General features: G+C 39.7%; 1 protein-coding gene across 5 annotated transcripts in view; it reads left to right on the top strand.

The window, feature by feature from the left end:
• Window positions 1-457: 457 nt before the first annotated feature.
• ATP11C (ATPase phospholipid transporting 11C) overlaps window positions 458-21,114 on the top strand; it is a 177,923-nt gene continuing 157,266 nt past the window's right edge. For 4 of the 5 annotated variants that reach the window (XM_045538912.1, XM_045538915.1, XM_045538914.1 and 1 more), the window contains exon 1: window positions 467-623. In XM_045538912.1, the coding sequence (XP_045394868.1) occupies window positions 597-623 (27 nt within the window). In that variant the 5' untranslated portion in view covers window positions 467-596. Of the gene's footprint in view, window positions 624-21,114 lie in introns of all 5 variants that reach the window. The other variant, XM_045538911.1, reaches the window with a different exon arrangement.

Genomic DNA, 21,114 nt, shown 5'->3' with positions numbered 1-21,114 from the left:
GTTAGGGCCGGGGCGAGGGAGGCTGTGGCTCCCGACCGAGACAGGGGAGTAGTGTCGGGCTGAGGCGAGGTGAGGCGCGGGGTGCCTCGGGAGGGTGCCCCGTGTCCCGAGCGGGACGGCCGCGGAGGCCAGCGGGGAGGCGGGCGGTGGCGCCGCGCCGGGGAAGAGTGTAGACAGCGGGGTGCCGAGCCCGGCGCTGGCGGAGAGGTTGGGGCGGCCCCCCCCACCCCCCCGCAGGAGGAGCCTAGCGCTCCTCCGCCATCCCTCCCTCGCGTGCCGGGCTCGCCTTCTCAGCGGGCTGCTGCGGGAGCGACCGGCCCGCGGTGCTGGGGCCAGATAAGAGGGACCCGCGGGGCCGTCGCCCCCGGGACGGGCGGGCCGGGGGCGGGCGGCGAGTGAGGCGGGGCGGGAGCCGCGGGCGGCTGGGGGCGGGGGAGCGCGGAGAGCCAACGAGGGCAGGCGGCGGGCGGGTGGCCGGGCAGCCCGCCTCGCTGTCCGCTTTGCGCCGCCGGCCCACGCCGCAGTGTGTTTTGTGGACGGCGCCTTCCCGGACAGCCCGCTAGAGCCCAGCTCGGCGCCCGGCAGCCTTCGACGCGATGTTCCGCCGGAGCTTTAATCGTTTTGTAAGTACACTCGCTGCGGCTCCACGCGTGCCGGTTTGTTTGTTCGCTTGCCCCTTCGCCAGGTCCGCCACGACAATTTTCTGAGGGGGTCACTGCGTCTCCGGGAGGCTCCCCCATCGCTGCCCTTTTTCGTTTTAACTGAAACATATTGCCCCGGCGGCCAGGGTTGGGAGGCAGGTAGGGTTCTCGGGGTATCCCACCCTCGCCCCCAGGACAATTTAATCAGTGCTTCCCGGGGCTCTGACGAGCTCTGCCTCAGACTGGGGGCCGCCCTCGGGTTGGATGGTGGGGGACTCGTGAGGTGACCGACCCGGGGACCCCTCAGTTTGCCGATTAGGCGAAGATGGCGTTTTATTATCCGGGAGGTTGCTTTCTTTTGTTTCCTCTGCCACGAGCACATGGAGGTAAACCTAGACCTGTCACTGTGGCCCAAAAGAAGAGCTGAGGGTTGAGGGAGCCCGCGGCTAGGGCAGGACTCAGCCTTGCCTAGGGCTCGGCCCAGTAGGGCGGCTGCTGACCGGCGACCGGGCAAACTTTGGGGACCCAGCCTACGAAGCTCACATTTAGGGTGTTACAAAAGAGAGGGCGATTGTCAGGGTGGGCTGGGTGGATGTGGAGACGCGAAGAGGCTGCACCGCCGCTGGCCATGCTGCCGATCGCGGGTCTGAAGCCTCGCGGAGACATCGAACCCAGGGGAGAAAAGGCAGGCTGCGACTGGACTCCTCCGTCCGCGTTTACCGCCTTCCAAATCCGCAGAAAAGGGAATTTCGTTTTCGTGGAAGTTTGACAGAGACAAAAGCGATTTCTGGCTACTGACTTTTTTGAGTAACCTGTTTACTCCTAGAGGGTATGTTAAGAATGGAGCAAAACAGGGCCATTTACTTCAATGCTGCTATTTGCAGCAACTTCCTTGATTGCTAGAGGTGGTGGCGGGACTAGGATTTTATTTCTGCCAATGATGTGAAAGAAAGGGTTCATCTGCAAATTTTGATTTTTCTGTAGTTAAGAAAAAGGGTTGAGTGCTGAGCGCATATCCCCTTCCCCTTTAAAATACGTTTCCAGAACTTGTCGATTTGATTCTTTTCATGCAGTTATTCCTAATCAAAGCACTGCTAACCTATTTTTTTGAATGAATTTGCTCTAATTTTTCTCTATTTGAAACTTTCACAAATGTACCCTGGCTAAAAGTAATACTTGTACTTTCCTTTTTTAGAATATTATTGTCACAATATGCTATGTTAATGCTTTTCTAAATGTTTACCTCACCCAGAAACATGTAGTATGAAATTGGAGATTATTACCTGTAGCACAGTACAATAGAGGTTGTATATATCAAGGATCTTGAAATACGCAGGAAATGTACTGGATGCTTTTAAAGCAGGTGACCAAAATTGGTTTCTCACCTTTAGCCTGATAATGTAAAAAAGCATTGTGCTTCATAGTTCTATTTCACTTGGATTCTTGTGATCTTGGAGTGTTGCTTAGGAGTGACAAAAAGAGAAAGGTGACAAGAAGAGCTAATTGTATTTAGGAAAACAATAACCTTTTCACGTGGCACTCTTATGGTGGAAAACAACTGGGCTCTTAAGCATAATAAATTCATTAGCTTAAAATTGAGATGTTGAAGTCCCCGTTTAAGGATTTGAATAATTCAAGTATTGGTCTAAAAGCCCCATTTGCTTCCCTTTTGCTAAGAGTGATCTGCATTGTATTATTGTCTAATAATTAAGCAGGACTGGCCCAGGAAGCCAGGGCATGCAGTAGAATTTGCAGCAGTTGTTGAGAGGTGCCAGCCTGCAGGTTTGAGGCTAGTACTTTGCCTCCCCCACCGAGATCTCCTCAGAGAATCACTTTTGCTCATACTGAAATGAGCTTTGACCTCATTGTTTCAGCTGGAATGTCCCACTGTTCACATTTTCCTGTGCAACCATGACTTTGGTAAGTCCCAGAAATTTACCAGTGCAGTAAGCTGGAAGGTTCTTAGGAGTTGTGTCTGAGCGGTAGGCCAAGGAGTTAATCTGCAAACCATTGGACTGAATGTGGAAAATACTATCAAATACTCATTGTTAAAAATGGCTTCAGGCCGGGCGAGGTGGCTCACGCCTATAATTTTAGCACTCTGGGAGGCCGAGGCGGGCGGATCATTTGAGCTCAGGAGTTCGAGACCAGCCTGAGCAAGAGCTAGACCCCGTCTCTACTAGAAAAGTAGAAAGAAATTATCTGGACAACTAAAAATATGTAGAAAAAATTAGCCGGGCATGGTGGTGCATGCCTGTAGTCCCAGCTATTCGGGAGGCTGAGGCGGAAGGATTGCTTGAGCCCAGGAGTTTGAGGTTGCTGTGAGCTAGCCTGATGCCATGGCCCTCTAGCCCGGGCAACAGAGTGAGACTCTGTCTCTAAATAAATAAATAAATAAATAAATGAATGAATGAATGAATGAATAAATAAAAATGGCTTCAAAATTTTGGGGGGCCAAATTTTAGATCCCTTAGATCAGTAAATCATACGCTGTCCTCATCGTCTGCCTGACAGATTCTTTGAGGGGCACTCCCATTTAAATCACTAGAAGGCTAAAATTAAAGATTTAGGTGGGACTTTGAGATTTGCACAGCAATGTAGATGTAGTCCAAGTTGTCTGCTGTCTTATGATTGTTTTAATGTTTTAGAGATAGAGCGATGAATTCCTTTCAAAATCAGTTATGTTTTTTGGTGTACCTATGTGTCTAAACTTGGCTTTGAATGTGAAATAAATTTATGGTGGTGTTGACTGTGGTTATTGGTCATTGAAAACTAGAAACTGCGTGTTAGAGAAGTGCTTTCTCTATATCTTAAACCTGAAGTGGGAAATCAGAATCTCATAGGAGTAGCATCATCTTCTATAGCTCAGTTGTGTTTGCTGAATCATTTTTAAAATGCCATTTATTTTCTGAGGTTCTCCAATTTCAAGCTAAAAGAAATAGTGATTCATTGTATTTTTTAAAGACACGGCCTTGACGTCTTTGCCATTAATAATCGTGTTCCTGCCTTTCTGATGAATTATGACTTTCCTTTTGACAGTTTTGAGGTAGAAAGAAATTGGTGGATTTGGTGTATAGCATTTTAGGGTTTAGGCATGTAGAGGGTGTCTTAAAAGATTTAATAGTTGGATGTCTCAGTGCAGTAAAAGCACTGTCTGTTCTCAGTGAACATCTCCATAAATACAATAAATAAATAATAGTAGCTTTGTACAATTTATTTCCTTCAAAGACATGTTTAATCAGAAGTCTGGACTACTTGAGATTTAAGGGTCATGGACTTTTATGTTATCCTCTCTTGTTTTAATAAAATTCTAGTGACTATAGTAGCATTTTCACATGGATTTAAAGGTTTATTGAGAAGCTAAACAATTCCCCCCTCTTTTTGGCTTATTAAATTATTTCATTCAAAATAAGAGATTTCCTTGATGAAGTGGGGGGGGGGACTTGGCCAGTCCACTGGATGCTATCAATTTAGCTTGTCAGAGAGTGATATTTAACAGGAATGAATTTCTAGATCACTGATACATGAAAGCTTAATTATGAGTGTGAAATATTGGGGTAAATTTATATCTCTGATTCTAGAAGCTCTCAAACTGCTTTGGTTCCGTAAAGCATGCAGCATATAATCATAATATCACACAGAAAACACCCAGGACTAGAAAGAAATTAAACTGCGTAAGGAAGAATGAAAATTCAAAATAAGACTAAAAATGCAAAATAAGAATTAATGAAATAGGTAGCTAATTTATTACTTTGAGTCCAAGGCTAGGCTCATCTAATGAAGCAATATATGGAGGCAATTAACAAAATAATTGAGGTAATTGCTTTTTTATTTCCAGGAGCAAGAAGGTTTTTTGGTTTCTTCCTTGAATTATCAGGGTAATTAAACATTGTTTTTGTCTTTCACTTTACTAATAACCTTCGTCTGACATTGCTAAGCATGGAAAATATTGATTTTATTTGATTATGCTTGGAAATATATCTGCATGTATGTTGTAGTATTTTTGCATTTACACAAGTATTACAAATGTTCTGGGAATCTTTGCTCTTACTAGGTAGTTCATACAGGTCTAGGTTTAGCAGTTGAACTTGACCCTGCCTAAAAGCAACCTTTTTATCATATAATATTATAATTGCCTTTTAACTTGTGTGGCTCCCTAGACCAGTCTTTCTCAACCTGGAGAGAATTAGCACTAATGCCCCAGGGCATGCATTGTATGCAATAAATTAACTTTCTCCTATGCAACAGGAGATGAGGAATCCTAATTTTGAAAGGCTGTCCTAAACAGGAACAGTTTACAGTGTGTCCTTAGCTTCTAGCACAGTGCCTGGTGCATAGGTATTTAATAATATTTGGTGAAAGAACAACTTTTATATGTTTCACATGAATGATAACCTTTACTTATAGGCAGTGATTTATAGCAAACCCCTCCTTATCCAGAATGATTGAAGAATGAGGAGTTCTAGTTAATTGGGGTATACCATATACTGATTATCAGTTTTCTGAGAATTAAAATAAATGCATCTAATACCAAAACTATACTGACCATAATACAATCTTAGATGATTAAGGCACTTCATGGTTTTGCAGAGCATTATTTCATTGAACAAATATTCACTGAACGCCTACTATGTGTTGGGCACTGTGTTAGATTCTGGGGATATATGGGTAAGTAAGACAGATAAAGTTCCTGTGTTCATGAGATTTAATTGTCGTTACATGCATGACTATAAATATAGAGGGCGTGGTAACTGTATGGCATTAATACGTTTGTGACATATCAAGAATTTTCATCTTTATGAATAAGGTATATACTTCCTTGTCACTGGCTTTCTACCAAAAATAGATTGTACAATATCAGTTATTTTCTGGTTGTTTGGATGTCAGATAAAAAGGAGTTTGTTGCATTTGACTCCTTTGATATGACCTATACATGGCAAATTGTTCTTTTTTTTTTTTTTTTTGAGACAGAGTCTCACTCTGTTGCCCGGGCTAGAGTGAGTGCCGTGGTGTCAGCCTAGCTCACAGCAACCTCAAACTCCTGGGCTCAAGCGATCCTACTGCCTCAGCCTCCCGAGTAGCTGGGACTACAGGCATGCGCCACCATGCCCAGCTAATTTTTTCTATATATATTTTTAGCTGTCCGTATAATTTCTTTCTATTTTTAGTAGAGATGGGGTCTCGCTCTTGCTCAGGCTGGTCTCGAACTCCTGAGCTCAAACGATCCGCCTGCCTCGGCCTCCCAGAGTGCTAGGATTACAGGCGTGAGCCACCGCGCCCGGCCAAATTGTTCTTTTGTAAATAGATACTAGGCTGACCCTGTGCAAGGTGGATAACCTATTTAAGAATGAACCACTATAACTTGAAATAAATACACAGTGAAAAGTTTTTGTCTTTTTTTTTTCTGATCTGCTTTTTACTGATTAAGCAGCATAAAACTCTGAATGCCTCCTAAATACCTTCTATAAGGGTTTTCTGTTTGTTCCTTTTGTTTATGATTATTACTAATAATTCAGCCCTTTAGTGGGTAATATGAGTACCTAGTTTCCAATGTTCCTGATGGCCTATTAGCAGAGGTGAGATTTGGGCAGGTGAAGCTGGCCATTTTCATGTTGATCCAACTGTCCAAATGGGCTTGTTTTCTTGCCCTAGCTGCCAGTTGACCACCCACTGGGCAGTGGGTTCTGGGAGGTAAAGGATGGTCAGTGACCCCTGAAAGAACCACTAGTAAACTCCCTGTGTCTACATGATGTGCAAAGAACTAGCCCACTGAGTGAATCCAAATACTGGTTTGTTGAATGATGGAAAAAATCATCAAGACTAACTGCTTGTCTAGCCTGGTTGATCAGTTCTCTCAAAGAGGGTGAATGCATAGGATACAAAATACAATTACAATTTTTCTTCTTCAAGGTGGTAGAATTTCCCGTATATCTGTAGTGCTTTATACAGATTAACCTTTTAGGTCTGGAATCCTTGGGATTAGGGGAATTTTTCTGGTTGGGTGGAGGCAAATTCTTGGCTTCCGCAAGTGAATTAGGTACTGTTCTCAAGTTTATTTCTGTTCACTTAACATTTACCTTCTTGCCCTGGTATAAGGGTAGATGAGTGGTGATCGTGAAACAAACATATTAGCACAACGCAGCATATGTTAACACTGCTGCAGCTTAATGATGAATGAGTGCTCAGCGCTGCAGATATGGGCACAGGAGGCCCTATACCAGCACATTGGCAGACAGCCCCTCAATTACTGCAGTGTATGGATGGATTACTGATTCGGCTGACTTCTTGATTGTAGAAGAAGATGTGGTTTATAGATGATGTTGGACTATGGATATCCAGGTTTAGGAGATTAACCTGTATTTGTGAGGTATAGACTGTCATTGATTTTTGCCACATATTTATGTAATAGAATGTGGGAGGATTGTTGAGGCCTGTACTCTTCAAGCAGATATCATCATTTGTTTTTTAGGCTCTTCTATTATATGTTGTCTTAAAGTGTTAAGGTGGCAAGTTTTCCTAGTCCCTTTCTCTTTTCACCAAAGTATTCTTGGAAAAATCAGAACAGTGTTCTTGGTAATGATCTTGCAGCTAGCACAGCATCAGGTAAACAGTAGATGTTCAATTAATACTCGCTGAATTGTTTTGAACTAAATTGGTAACAGCCTGAGTCAGTAATAACAAAAGAAAAATGATCATTTGAGTAAGCAGCCACCAAGAAGCTTACGTATTTTGGACTGGGCTACAGATAAGTGTATGGCACTGAAATTAATTTCCTTTTCAGTGGATAGAGTACTAACTATACTTAATTTTAAATGAGAAAAGATAATAATTACATGCCCACTTAAAAAGTTTGCTATTTACTTAAGACTGTTTTTCTCTATCTACCAGAAAGATAATCTTTAACCCCCTTCCCTTTTATGGCCACTCGTAGAACATTATAGTTAATATACTGCCCTCGACTTCTAAAATTGTAAACAAGTTCATATTGTATTAAGTGCAGTTGATAAACTTATATATTCTGTTGCCACCAGCACATCAAATCCATTTTGAAAATCAAAGCTGCAGTGTTAACTCTCCAAGAGCTGTATCATTTGACTTACCCTAATAAGTGTGCTTTCTTTGGATTCAGAATACCACTTAGTATTTGGTGCTGGAAATGTAAGATACTTTCCTGTTTGCACCTAATTACCATCAGCTGGATGGACACCTGTAGCAAGAAGACAGGGCAAACCAGAGGAACTGCAGAGTTTGAGGGATCTGGAAGCAGTTGTGTTGTGAAAAGAGCTTCAACCTTGTTAAAAGAGTTAGTGTAAGTCCTACTTCTGCCATTTACTACCTAGCTTGAGAAATTGGGCACCAAAGGCTGTAGCTCATATACATAAAAGTGTTTCTCAAAATGTGGTCCTTGGACCACTTGCATAAAAATCATCTTAGATGCTTATTTTATTTTATTTTATTTTATTTTATTTTTTGTAGAGACAGGGTCTTGGTGTATTGCCCAGGCTGGTCTCTAACTCCTGGCATCAAGCTGTCCTCCTGCCTTGGCCTCCCAAAGTGCTAGGATTACAGATGTGAGAGGTTGCTTATTATACATACAGATTCCTGGGCCACAAACCCACTCAATCCAAGTCTCAGGTGATAGGTTCCAGGAAACTGCATTCAAGCAAACACTCTAAGTGGTTCCTAGGCTCACTAAAATTTGAGAACACCCATATATAATATAGTAAACACTGAAATGTTTATTTTTTGAGTATACTCTTTGTTTTCCTTTTTGAACTCTAGTTTCTTCATCTATAAAATGGGAATAATAGCTACTTCACAAGATTGTTGAAAAAAATGTTTGGTAGACTCTTCAGCACTATACCAGTTGTGTCAGAGATCCCCCCACAAACCACTCCTTGGTTCAGTGGTTCATTGGCAGGACTCAGGACTTATTGTATGCTTAGGGCTGTGATTTATTACAGCAAAAGGAAAAGCAAAGTCAGGAAAGGGAAAAGGCACATGGGGCCAAGTCTGGAGGAGACCGTGTGCAAGCTTCCAACAGTCCTCTTGCACTGAAGTCACACAGGTCATGCTTAATTCCTCCAAGCAATGAGTTGTGACAACATGTGTGAAATATTGTCTACCAGGGAAGCTAATTAGAGCCTTAGTGCCCAGGGTTTTTATTGGGAGCTTGTCACGTAGGTACTCTCCACCTGGTACATACCAAAATTGCAGACTCCAAGAAGGAAAGCAGGTATGCAGCACAAACCCTATTTGTACAGTTTAGGTACAGTGAGGCACTCTTATCAATTAGGGTGGCGGGACGGGAACCCTCCTGAAATCCAAGTCCCCAGACACCAGCCAGGTACCAACCTTGCAGTTTCAGGCCTGCTATGTTAACTCTTTCCATCACACTAATGCAAAACACTGGTATTTTTCAGTGAAGGGAAATGATTTGCCCAAGATCGTTAAGGTGATCAGCAGCAGAGCTAAAACTCAGACCCCCAGGAATCACACCTTTTCATTGCTGCCCACAGCCATGCTTCATGATTATAAGTCATTCCTTTTCATATTGTTGAAAGCATTCACTATTTGTCACTTGCATCAGAAGATCAGCCTGCCGGTGGTAAATTGATGCCCCCAGTGGGGGAGCCAGGAAGTATTGATGTTTCTGCCAGTTTAGCGTCAACACTTGCTGGTTTCCTTTCTGGAGCATCACCAAGTTCGTGGATTTTCATTTTTCCTGACTTTTGGACTTTAGTTACTGCTCCCACCCCTCCTTGTTCCATTCATTTGCCCATAATCCCAGCACTCATTTGTACCATTACTCATTCCATTCAGTACCTTTTGGGTAACGCAATTTCATAGTGGGCACACTGAAGAGTATTTTGTCACGGAAGACTATATAGGAAAAACAAATTCTTGGGCTAATAGATGAATTTTATGGCAATATTTACAAATACTGTTTTATTCCAGGATTTATTTTTGCATTTTGTCGTCATAGAAAACCCCAGGGATAGCTCTCTGGTTTTTCTTAAGTTTCAGCCTTTTTTACTGTTATAAAGGAAAATTAACAATTTGTTTATGATTTGAGGAAGGAATAAATCAGAAAATCATACTGGAAGGTGCAGTAATCCCACAGATCGACAGGGAGCAGAAGCCAGGGGGGAATTGTCACAAATAAGTAACAGCTGGGTAGAGCAGATTATGAAAGCTACACCTGTTGTGTAAGCAGTGGGGATGTTCTTTAAGCTTCACAATTAATGTAGTTTGAAGTAATGTGGATTAAAGGATCTATAGTATAGTGCGCAATTTACTTTAGCCTCTTTTCTGAAAACATTCATAGGAATCACAGCTTTCTTGGAACACTTATGCCCTACATAGTGCTGGAAGGGTATGTAAGGTATAACCCTGCTCTCCAGTAGCTTGCAGTTTGGCAAAAGAGACAAAAGACAAGCACACAGAACCAAACCCCCTCCCCCCCCAAGGTCAGTGAGTCATCAGTGCCGTCCTCTTGAGAGACACACAGTGAGTGCAGTAGGCATTCAGGAGGCACTGGCTCTCACTGTGGCTTCAGTAGCTGGGAAGAGTTTTATAGAGAGGTAGGTAACATGTGAATTGGGCCTTTGGGGACCCAAAGAACTGAAGGTTGTGAGATTTTAGGGATAAGCAATTTCATTACTGGAGGAGGCAATTACCTGAGCAATGGTGCAGGGTTATTGTTTATGGCACTTAGAGCAGGAGAACCAGTCAATATAGAGGGCAAGTTCTATCTGTTATAACAAAGTACCATAGTTTGGGTGGCTTATAAACAACAGAAATTGATTGATTGCTTGATTGATTGATTGAGACGGGGTCTTACTCTGTCACCCAGGCTGGAGTACAGTGGCATGATCATAGCTCACTGCAGCCTCAAACTTCTAGGCTCAAGTGATCTCTTGCCTCAGCCTCCTGAGTAGCTGGGACTATAAGTGCATGTGCCACCAGGCTCAGCTAACTTTTTAAATTTTTTGTAGAGATGGAGTCTCGCTATGTTGCCCAGGCTGATTTCAAACACCTGGGCTCAAGTGATCCTCCCACCTTGGCCTCCTAACATACTGGGATTACAGGCATGAGCCATTGTACCTGGCACAACAGAAATTTATTTCTCACAGTTCTCCAGGCTGGAAGTCTGAGATCAGGGTGCCAGCATGATTGGATTCTGGTGAGGGCCCTCTTCCAGGTTGCAGACTGCCAACTTCCCATTGGATCCTCACATGGGGGAAAGAGGCCAGAGAGTTCTCTGGGGTCTCTTTTTATTATAAAGGCAGTAATTCCATTCATGAGGGCTCTATTCATATTACCTAATCATCTCCCAAATGCCCGCCTCTTAATACCATCACCTAGGTGGTTAGGATTTCAACATAAGAATTTTGAGGGGGACACAAACATCCAGACCATAACACAGCAGAAAGACTACAACCTTGATCTTCAATGCCTTCTGTTTGCTGTAGTATAAAAAAAGGAGTGGTAAAAATGGACATCAGGTGGCTTTAGGTCTCCACAACAATAGCTGTAGATACTTCTCATAGACACTCTTTTCTGAAACCAATGACTCCAATGAGTCCATGTCCTCAATCTTCTGATTTGGTGCAGGAACAATCAGGCAGGGACTGGGATGAAATAAGCATTTGGGGTAATATATCATGATACTACTTCATATAATCTTGTATGATTGGTTACCCTAGTTGCCGTGCTTAAATGGAGTGTACAATTCTGGGAACTTTTTTACAACATGGAGACAGGGTGGTAGTTTGTTATCTTGAGTGCAGATGGTCATTTATTTAAAAAGCTGAGTATCAGGCCTTTGTTCAGGAGCATATTCCTTACCATAACACTTCTTTTCGCTGCTATTAGATAACATGGCTTTTAATGGACTTTTCAGATCTGACCACATAATTCTGACTTACCAGGACATGAGTTGCATCTTACTCCCTCATAACCGATTTGTCACCACACCATGCCCAGTTGATGCCACTTTTTCTTTAACATCATGACTGCTACTCTTGTCCAAGTCATCAGCATCTCTCCTCTTTCATATTTGTTCCTCCTCCAGTCTTCTCCCTCTTAATAAACATTATCTCCTACTTAGTAGCTCAAGCTAGAAACCTAGCAGTCATCCTTAATACTCCCTTTTTCTCTTCATCCCCCGCATCTGTCAGCAAATCTAATAAGTTCTATTTCTGAAAGTACTCTCAAATCCACCCACTTCTCTTCATGCCCACCTCTACCACCATCCAAGTCCAAGTTACCAATATCTCTTAATCTGGACCATTGCAATAATTGATCTGATCCACTCCTGCCCTCTCCAAGCCATCCTCCACACAGCCCCAGAGGAATCTTTTACAAATGCATACCTGAAGGCGTTCAGTGACTTTTCACTGATTAAATAAATACCTTGCTGGTGTTATTACTTTCTCTCTTCCTTACTTTTTTCATTCACTTTTAAAAACTGAGATATAATTCATATAACATAATTCACCACAGTGGTTTTTGGTGTGTATTCGCTAAGTTGTACAGCCATCACAACTATCTGATTCCATCCAGCACATTTGTTATTACCTGAAAAAGAAACTCTGTACCTATGAGCTGTTAGTCCCAATTCTGCATGCCCTAGCCCTTGGTAACCACCAGTCTACTTTCTTATCACTATGGATTTGTCTGTTCTACACGTTTCACATACGTGGAATCATATAATATGTGCTCCTTTGTGACTGGCTTCTTTCATTTAGCATATTTCCAAGGTTCATCGGTGTTGCAGCATGTATTAATATCACTACTTCATTCCATTATAAGGCTAAATAATATGCCATTGTATGGACATACCATATTTTGTTTATTCCTTAGCTGGTGTAGATTTGGGTTGTTTATACTTTTTGGCTATTACGAGTAATGCTGCTTTGAACATTTTTGTACATGTTTTTGTGCAGATATATGTCCTATATACTCAATTCTCTTGAGTATATAGGAATGGAATTGCTGGGTCATACGGTAATTCTGTGTTTAACTTTGAGGAACTGCCAAACTGCTTTCCACAGCTCTTCCTCATTTCTTACATAATTTTTGGTTTTAATTGTGGTAAAGAGACATAATATAAAATTTACCATCTTAACTTTTTTTTAAAGTGTAGAGTAGTGCTAAGTACGTTCACATTGTGTGCAACAGATCTCTAGAACTTTTTTATCTTGCAGAACTGAAACTCTATACCCATTAAACAATTCCCACTTGCCCTTCCTCCCAGTCCCTGGCAACCACCATTCTATTCTCTTTGAATTTGACTATTTTAGATACCTCCCATAAGTGGAATCATGCAGTATTTGTCTTTCTGTGACTAGCTGATGTTTCACTTAGCATAATGTCTTCCAGGATTCTCCATGTGACAGGATTCTCTTCCTTTTTAAGGCTGAATAATATTCCATTGTATGTATGCACCACATTTTGTTTATCCATTCATCCTTGGATAGACACTTGGGTTGTTTCCACCTCTTGGCTATTGTGAATAATTCTGCTATGAACATGAGTGTGCGAATATCTCTCTTTTAGATCCTGCTTTCAGTTCTTTGGATATATACCCAGAAGTGAAACTGCTGAATCATATGATAATTCTATGTTTAATTTTTTGAGGAATCTCCATACTGTTTTCAACAGTGGCTATACCATTTTACATTACCGTCAAAGGTTTCCCCACATACCTACACTTACTATTTTTATATAGCTGTCTTAATGGGTGGGAGGTGATATCTCATTGTGATTTTGATTTGCATTTCTCTGATGATTAGTGATGTTGAGTGCCATCTCCTATGCTTGTTGGCCATTTGCGTATCATCTTTTGAGAAATGACTGCTTAAGTTCTTTGCCCACCTTTTTGAGTTTTTTGTTGTTGTTACTCAGTTGTAGGAGTTCTTTATATATTCTGGATAACACCACTTATCAGATACATGATTTACAAATATTTTGTCACATTCCATAGGTTGAGTTTTCCTTCTGTTGCTTGTTTCCTTTGATGGGCAGAAGTTTTACTTTATATTTATTTTTTAATTAATTAATTTTTTTTTTTTTTTTTGAGAGAGAGAGTGTGTCATCACAGCTCACTGCAACTTCAAACTCCTGGGCTCAAGCTCCTTCTGCCTTAGCCTCCCAAGTAGCTGGGACTAAACTACAGGCACACTCCACTGCTCCCGGCTAATTTTTTCTGTTTTTAGTAGAGATGGGATCTTGCTCTTGCTCAGGCTGGTCTCAACCTCCTGACCTCAAGCAATCCTCCTGCTTCAGCCTCCCAGAGTGCTAGGATTACAGACGTGAGGCACCATGCCTGGCCTGGGCAGAAGTTTAAAGTTTGATGTAGTTCCATTTGTTTATTTTTGCTTTTGTTGCCTTTGCTTTTAGTGTCCTATCCATGAAATCATTGTCAAATCCAAATGTCATGAATCTTTTACCCTATGGTTTCTTCTAGGAGTTTTATAGTTTTAGGTTTACTTTATAGTTTAGTTTATAAGTCTTATATGTAGGACTTTAATCTACTTTGAGTTATTTTTCGTATGTGGTATAAGGTAAGGGTCCAGCTTCATTCTTCTGCATGTAGATATCCAGTTTTCTGAGCACCCTTAGTTGAAAAGTCTCTCCTTTCCCTGCTGAGTAGTCTTTGTACCCTTGTTTAAGATCATTTGACCACATATATATGAAGATTTAGTTTGGGGCTCTCTATTTTATTCCATTGATTTATATGTCTGTCTTTATGCTAGTACCACATGGTTTTGATTACTTTGATTACATATTATTTGGTAATATGTTTTGAAATCAGGAAGTGTGAGACCTCCAACTTTGTTCTTCTTTTTCAAGATTGTTTTGGTTATTTGGGGTCCCTTGAGATTCCATATGGATTTTGTGATGGATTTTTCTATTTCTGCAAAAAATCTTTTTAATTTTTTTTGTGTTGTATCTGCCACAGGACCTTTATATATATTATTCCTGGTACACTTCTCTCCTGTAGTCAATTGCCTCAACTCTTACCTCTCAGAGCTCAGCTTAATCATCACTTTCCCAAGGAAACTGTCCCTGAGCCTTCCCTCAGACAATGCCAGGTTCTCATATCACTATGAACCTTTCTTTCATATTCTTTGTGCAATTGACATTTGTTTATTATATTTGTTTGCTAACTTATTTAGTACCTAGCTTCCCTCTACATAGTTTGCTTCATGAAGGTAAGAACTGTGACTATTTTTGCTCATTGCTGTATCCCTAATGCCTCAGTGCCTGCCATATAGAATGTGCTTAATAAATGTTTGCTGAATGAATGAAATATGATTTCTATTTGTATTTCTAATCTTATTCCCCCTTTTATACACTTGTAGAGCTTGACTGAGAGATCAAAGATTGAATGATGGCCAGTCTTTAGATATCACTGTTGTGTTTGGTAAAAAACAAACAAAAACTTCACTCATACTTTAGAATTGAAGACATTTCCTCTAGGCTCACATGCTGTGTTTTGTAATATGTACAACATCATATCTCTTCATTGTGATTTTAGGTATTTAATATTCTCTGATGTAGTTAATAAATAACTTTATGAGCATCAGCATGGTTGTACACACATTTACAACATTGACTTTCTTGAGCAATTTGCTATTATATTTTAAAACTACTCACTTTGGGTACCCCCAAAATATGTACAACTATTACATGTTGATAAAAAAGTACTCACTTCACACCTTGAGCAACATTGTGAGACCCTGTCTCTACAAAAACATTTAAAAAATTAGCCAGGTGTGGTGGCAAGTGCCTGTAGTCCCAGATACTCAGGAGGCTGATGCGGGAAGATTGCTTGAGCCCAGGAGTTTGAGGTTGCGGTGGGCTATGATGATGCCACTGTACTCCATCTTAGGAAACACAGCAAGACCCTGTCTTAAAAAAAAAAAAAAAAGTACTCCACTATAAATACCAAATGAAGTATTTACTAATTAAATATTTTTTCATTTTGTAAATCTTTTTGATAACTTTTGTCTAGATATTTTTCAAATACTTGTTCATAAAAATTTTTTAAATAGTTTTATTGTATTTTTATTTTTATGAATTTATTGCAATTTTTATGGATACCATATATTCAGAAATGATAGGGGTGTCTCATTTAAGTCCCTATTACACAAAGGTGGAAATAATCTTAGCATTTTGTATGGATCAAAATTCAAAATGAGTTTTCTTTTTTATCTTTTTTTATTTTCATTTTACTTTCAGTGTAGGCATTTGTGTTCTGTTAGGATGTCTGTGCAGAGATAATTATTTAAATCAGAGCAGATAATTATTTAAATTAGAGCATTGAATTGCTGATCCATGGTTTCATTGATATGTTACAAGTTTATGGAATTGTTTTACTTGTAAGTTATCTTTCTTTGTCTTACCATTATAATAACAAAAACTAGAGTCCTAAGTTCTGTGAACTGTTTTAAGTGCTTTATAAGCATTAGTTCATTATACACATTTGATTATTGTATTAGTCAGGATTCTCCAGAGAAACATCCAATAGGATGTATACATATATAGAAGGAAATTTATTTTAAGGAATTGGCTCACAGGATTATGCAGGCTGACAAGACCCAATATCTGCAGTTGGCAAGCTGGAGACCCAGGAGAACTGATGCTGTAAGTTCCTGTCTGAAGGCTGGTAGGCTCAAGACCCAGGAAGAGCCACTGTATAAGTTCAATTCTTAAGGCAGGAAAAACCAATGTCCCTGCTCAAAGGCTGTTAAGGCAGAAGGAGTTCTCTCTTACTCAAGGGCAGCTTTTTTGTTCTATTCAGGTCTTCAACTCATGGGATGAGGCCCTACCCACATTATAGACTACAATCTGCTTTACTCAGTCTACCGATTCAAATGTTAATCTCATCCAGAAACACCTTCATGGACACATCCATAATTATACTTGGCCAAATACCTGGGTACCCCATGGCACAGTCAAGTTGACACATAAATTTAACCATTACACTTATGTCCTAGGATCTTGTGAAGATGAATGAGCAAATCTAAAGTGTCCATAGACCAAAAATTAAAGACCCTACCATGAATAACTATAGTTTGCGAGGCTCTCCATCTGTAAAATGAAGGGCTTGGGCTGCTATATGGTCTGTAAGGCTCGGCAAGTCCTAGAACTGGTAAAGGACCTTTGAGATTTTAGCAGCTTAACCTTTTCTTTACAGCTGAGGAAATGGACAGAGAGAGGGTAAGTGGCTTGTCCAAGATTCTTCAGTGAATGGGAGTTCAGAAATATGGAATTCAAAAACATGGGTTTCCAGGCTCGGTTCTGTTACCTACGTCCTCAGTTTCCTCATCTGTGAACTTCAAGGGTTCCTGGGTGATCTATATCTATGTTCTCTTCCAGCTTTATAATTCTGTACTATGTATTTAGGCTTCACAGTCTAGGAGTAGACTTTTTGGACTATTTTCTATTGGGTTATTGTCTGTTTTACTCTTCAGGACTCCATCTCTTGATTTATCATTTAACTCTGCCCCAAATTTTAGTTTCCCCTTTAATAGTCATGAGTTTGAACTGGATTGTTTATACTTTGGATGGGAACAATGAAAAATTTTAGGAAGTGCTATTAAGGGGCTTTTAACAGTGGTTATACATTTTAGTTTTACACTGACCTGAATGATTGAGGATTAAATATAGACCCATGCCTTTGTTAATGCTGTGCTCTAGAATTAATTAAACTCAACCCTGATTATATTAAACTCATACCTAATAGCCCTAATGGAGGAAAGGATTTTTGTTGATGCTAGAATATTATAGGCAATCTTCTTAGGGAACAACACCATTGTTTTTGCTAGTGGTCACCTGCTATTATTTACCAAAGGCACTCTTACTGATCTCTACTCACTAACGCAATTAGTTGCAAAATGGTGGATAGAGAGAGGCAGCCCTTGGATTGGCTGAGTGACACTGTTAGGAGAGAGTAGGGGGCAGTAAGTAGATAATTCATATGTATATGCTTGAGAACCATAGTAATTTGGTGGAGCAGAATTAGGTGCCAGCTTTATTACAACCAAAGGATGATAGCCATAGCAAGAGAGTAGTTTCAGAAAATGAAATCTGTAAATAAAATCTATTTTAAAAGTCATAATCATTTGTTAGGTACCTTGATGAAAAGTATCAGAATATATATACCTGTTTTGAAATTTTAAAGCAGGGAAATTAAAATATTCTTGTAGAAATTCAGACATTAACGTTTCAAAGATACTAATGAAGGAAATGTAATCAAAATAAAATCAAATGTAATCAAATCAGAAGACTTATTAATGGATTTATAGAATCCATGTTTGGAATTAATGATTTTAAGTAGTCATGAAATTCATGTTACATTAGTAAGTGTCTGTTTAATTCCTAATATGTACCTAGCATTGTGGAGGTTCTTTTAGGTATGGGACTGGAAACCTCTTTGTTATGGTTCACTAATCAGCAGTATAGCCTTGGAAAAATCACTTCCTTTTTAAAGAAGCTGTCGTTTTAAAATATAATATTCAGTGCATATAGATGTAAAATATATGCATAATAATAAAATAAACACATGTGCTACTTCCTTATCTCATCCCCCGCTTCCCTGCCACCCTGTAACCATTAGCCTTATTTTTGTTATAATCATTCTGTTGATTTAAAAAATAGTTTTAACACATATGTATGCAAACCTAGATAATATAGTATTTAGTTTTCTTATTTTGAGCCTTATAGAAATAATTTACATACTGTTTTTTAATCAATATTATTAGGTCATTAAATATGAAATGTCCAATTTCAAAGTAAAAATGTAGTTTATTATATCTCAAACAAGAAGCAGTACAATTAATCAAAGTATGCGCCTAAACTATCGACACAGTTTTGCCATCTTAACAGTAGCTTGTTTATGCCAGCAGAGAAGAAGCCTGGAGAGCGAGTGGCGATAAAATCGCAAAAGGCATTTTCCACAGCTTGTTGAGAATTGAATATTTTTCCTTGTAAGAAGTGGCCGAAGGCCTGGAAGAAGTGGTCGTCAGTTGGTGCAGGGTCTGGTGAATACGATGGATAACAGAGAGTTTCCAAGTCCAGCTGCTGTAGTTTGAGTACTGTTGTTTGTGTGACATGTGGCTGAGTGTTGTATTGCAAGAGGACTGGCCTGTCTCTATTGACCAATCAAGGCTGCCTAATTGTAACCATCCTCCTCATTTTGTCTAATTGGGTGCAGTAGACATCTGCTGTAATCGACTGACCAGGTTTCATGAAGCTGTGGTGGATAATACCAGCGCTGGACCACCAAACATACACCATTAGTTTTTCTGGATGAATATTTGGTTTTGGACCGTGTTTCAGCATTTTATCTTTATCTAACAATTGTGCTGAACGCTTGTGATTGTCAAAAAGAATCCATTTTTCATCACAGGTCACAATACGGTGTAGAAATGGTTCGCCTTTATGTTGTGATAGCAAAGAAAGTCAAGCTTTGAGACAATTTCTCTTCTGATGCTCGTTTAATTTATGTGGAACCCATCTATCTAGCTTCTTTACCTTGCTGATTTGTTTCAAATGGTTCAATATTGTTGGAATAGTAACGTCAAACCTTGCTGGTAATTCATGCATAGGTTGAGATGGATTCGCTTCCATTATAGCTTTCAGCTCATCATTATACACCTTGGTCTCAGGAAGCCCATGGGGCTCATTTTCAAGATTAAAATCACCAGAATGGAACTTCTCAAACCATTGAGGTACTGTGCATTCATTAGCCACATCCTTCCCAAACACTTTGTTGATATTTCGAGCTGTCTGCACTGCTTTGGTTCCATGATGGAACTCATATTTGAAAATAACACGAATTTTTGACTTACCTATGGTTTCACAAAAATTCCTCTAAAAAAAATTTGAAAGATAATAACACACCAAAATTTGCATTTGAAAGACTGAAGATGTACCTTCACAATAAAAATAAAACAAGATGTGTCAAAGTGAAATGTCAGAGATATCAACTGTTGAGCTTAGTACTTAAGGAAATTGGACATTTCATACTTAATAACCTAATATATTCCTGGGATCCTTTATAAGGTTTTATGTAGCTGTGATTCATTCATTGTCACTGTTGAATAATATTTTACTTGGGGAATATACCAGAATTTATCCATTCTTCTGTTGATGAACCTTTAGCCTGTTTGCAGTTTTTTTTCTGTTATGATCAGTGCTGCTATGAATAATCTACTGCTATGAAGTATCTTGTGGTGTGTATGTATGAAAGGGTTTTCCCCCCATGGTATGTGTGTGTGTATGTGTGTGTGTGTGTGGGTGTACGCACATGTGCATGTAGGATACGCATATACACAGTCAGGTGTATATACATATAGGAAGTCTCACACTCAATAGGTCTTGAAATGTGCAGCTTTATAGGAAGAGGTGAAATTGTTGTCCAAAGTGGTTGTGCCAATATGCATTCCCACTAGCAATATATGAGTTTCCATTGCTTTATGTTTTCTCAGCACTTGCTATTGTTTGACTTCTTACTTTTTGCCAGTCTATAATATGTGGAATTTTATTTCACTTTGATCTTAATTTGCATTGCTCTGATTACTAATGAAGTTAAGCATATTTGCATATGTTTATGGGCAATTTATGTTTCCTGTCTGAAATATTTGTTCATTTTTTTGACTATTTTCATTGGGTTGTTTATCTTTCTCATATTGATTTATGAGTCTTTTTCATTTTCAGGACATTAAGATTTTGCTGATTATATTTCTTGCAGATGTCTTCTCTAAGTTTGTGGCTTGTCCTTTCACTGTTTTTTTGTTTTTGGTGTCCTTTAATAAATGAGTGCTTAATTTTAATGTAGTTAACTTTTTCAGTCTTTTTCTTAATGGTTAGTGCTTTATGTTTCTTGTTTAAACAATTCTTCCCAATGCCAAAGTTGGAAAGCTAGTCCATTTCTAGAAAAAAGTTTGGCAAATTATTTTTTTAGCCTCATTTTTGAGGTCTTTTGTTTTGAGACAGAGTCGCACTCTGTTGCCTGGCTAATTCTTCTATTTTTGATAGAGACGGGGTCTCGCTCTTGGTCCTCAAGTGACCCCTCCCACCTCTGCCTCCAAGAGTGCTAGGATTAGAGGTGTGAGCTTCCACGCTCGGCCTCATTTTTCAGGTCTTTAAAGTGGGTGTTCTGTTATAACCTTTTACTCTTTGACATTGTGATCTGAAGTAGATTTAGGATATGTGTGTATGTTTTCAGACAGTGTGGTGGTTTTTTTTGTTTTTTTTTTTAGTAATTTTCCCTCTATAAAGTTTCATATTTACTCCTACTTCTCTTTCTGTCATTTCCCCAGGCTCTTCCTTCCTGTTTTCTTCAGAAAAGTAACCAGCTGAATTCTGCTGCATCCTAGAGTTTCTATGTTGAAACGGCATTTTTAATGTAAAATTTTGTTGAGATAATACACATGCAATTGTAAGAAAAAATACG

Source organism: Lemur catta, chromosome X (assembly GCF_020740605.2).
Source record: "Lemur catta isolate mLemCat1 chromosome X, mLemCat1.pri, whole genome shotgun sequence".
Classification (NCBI taxonomy): Eukaryota; Metazoa; Chordata; class Mammalia; order Primates; family Lemuridae; genus Lemur; species Lemur catta.
This window is presented reverse-complemented; position numbering and strand designations above follow the sequence as displayed.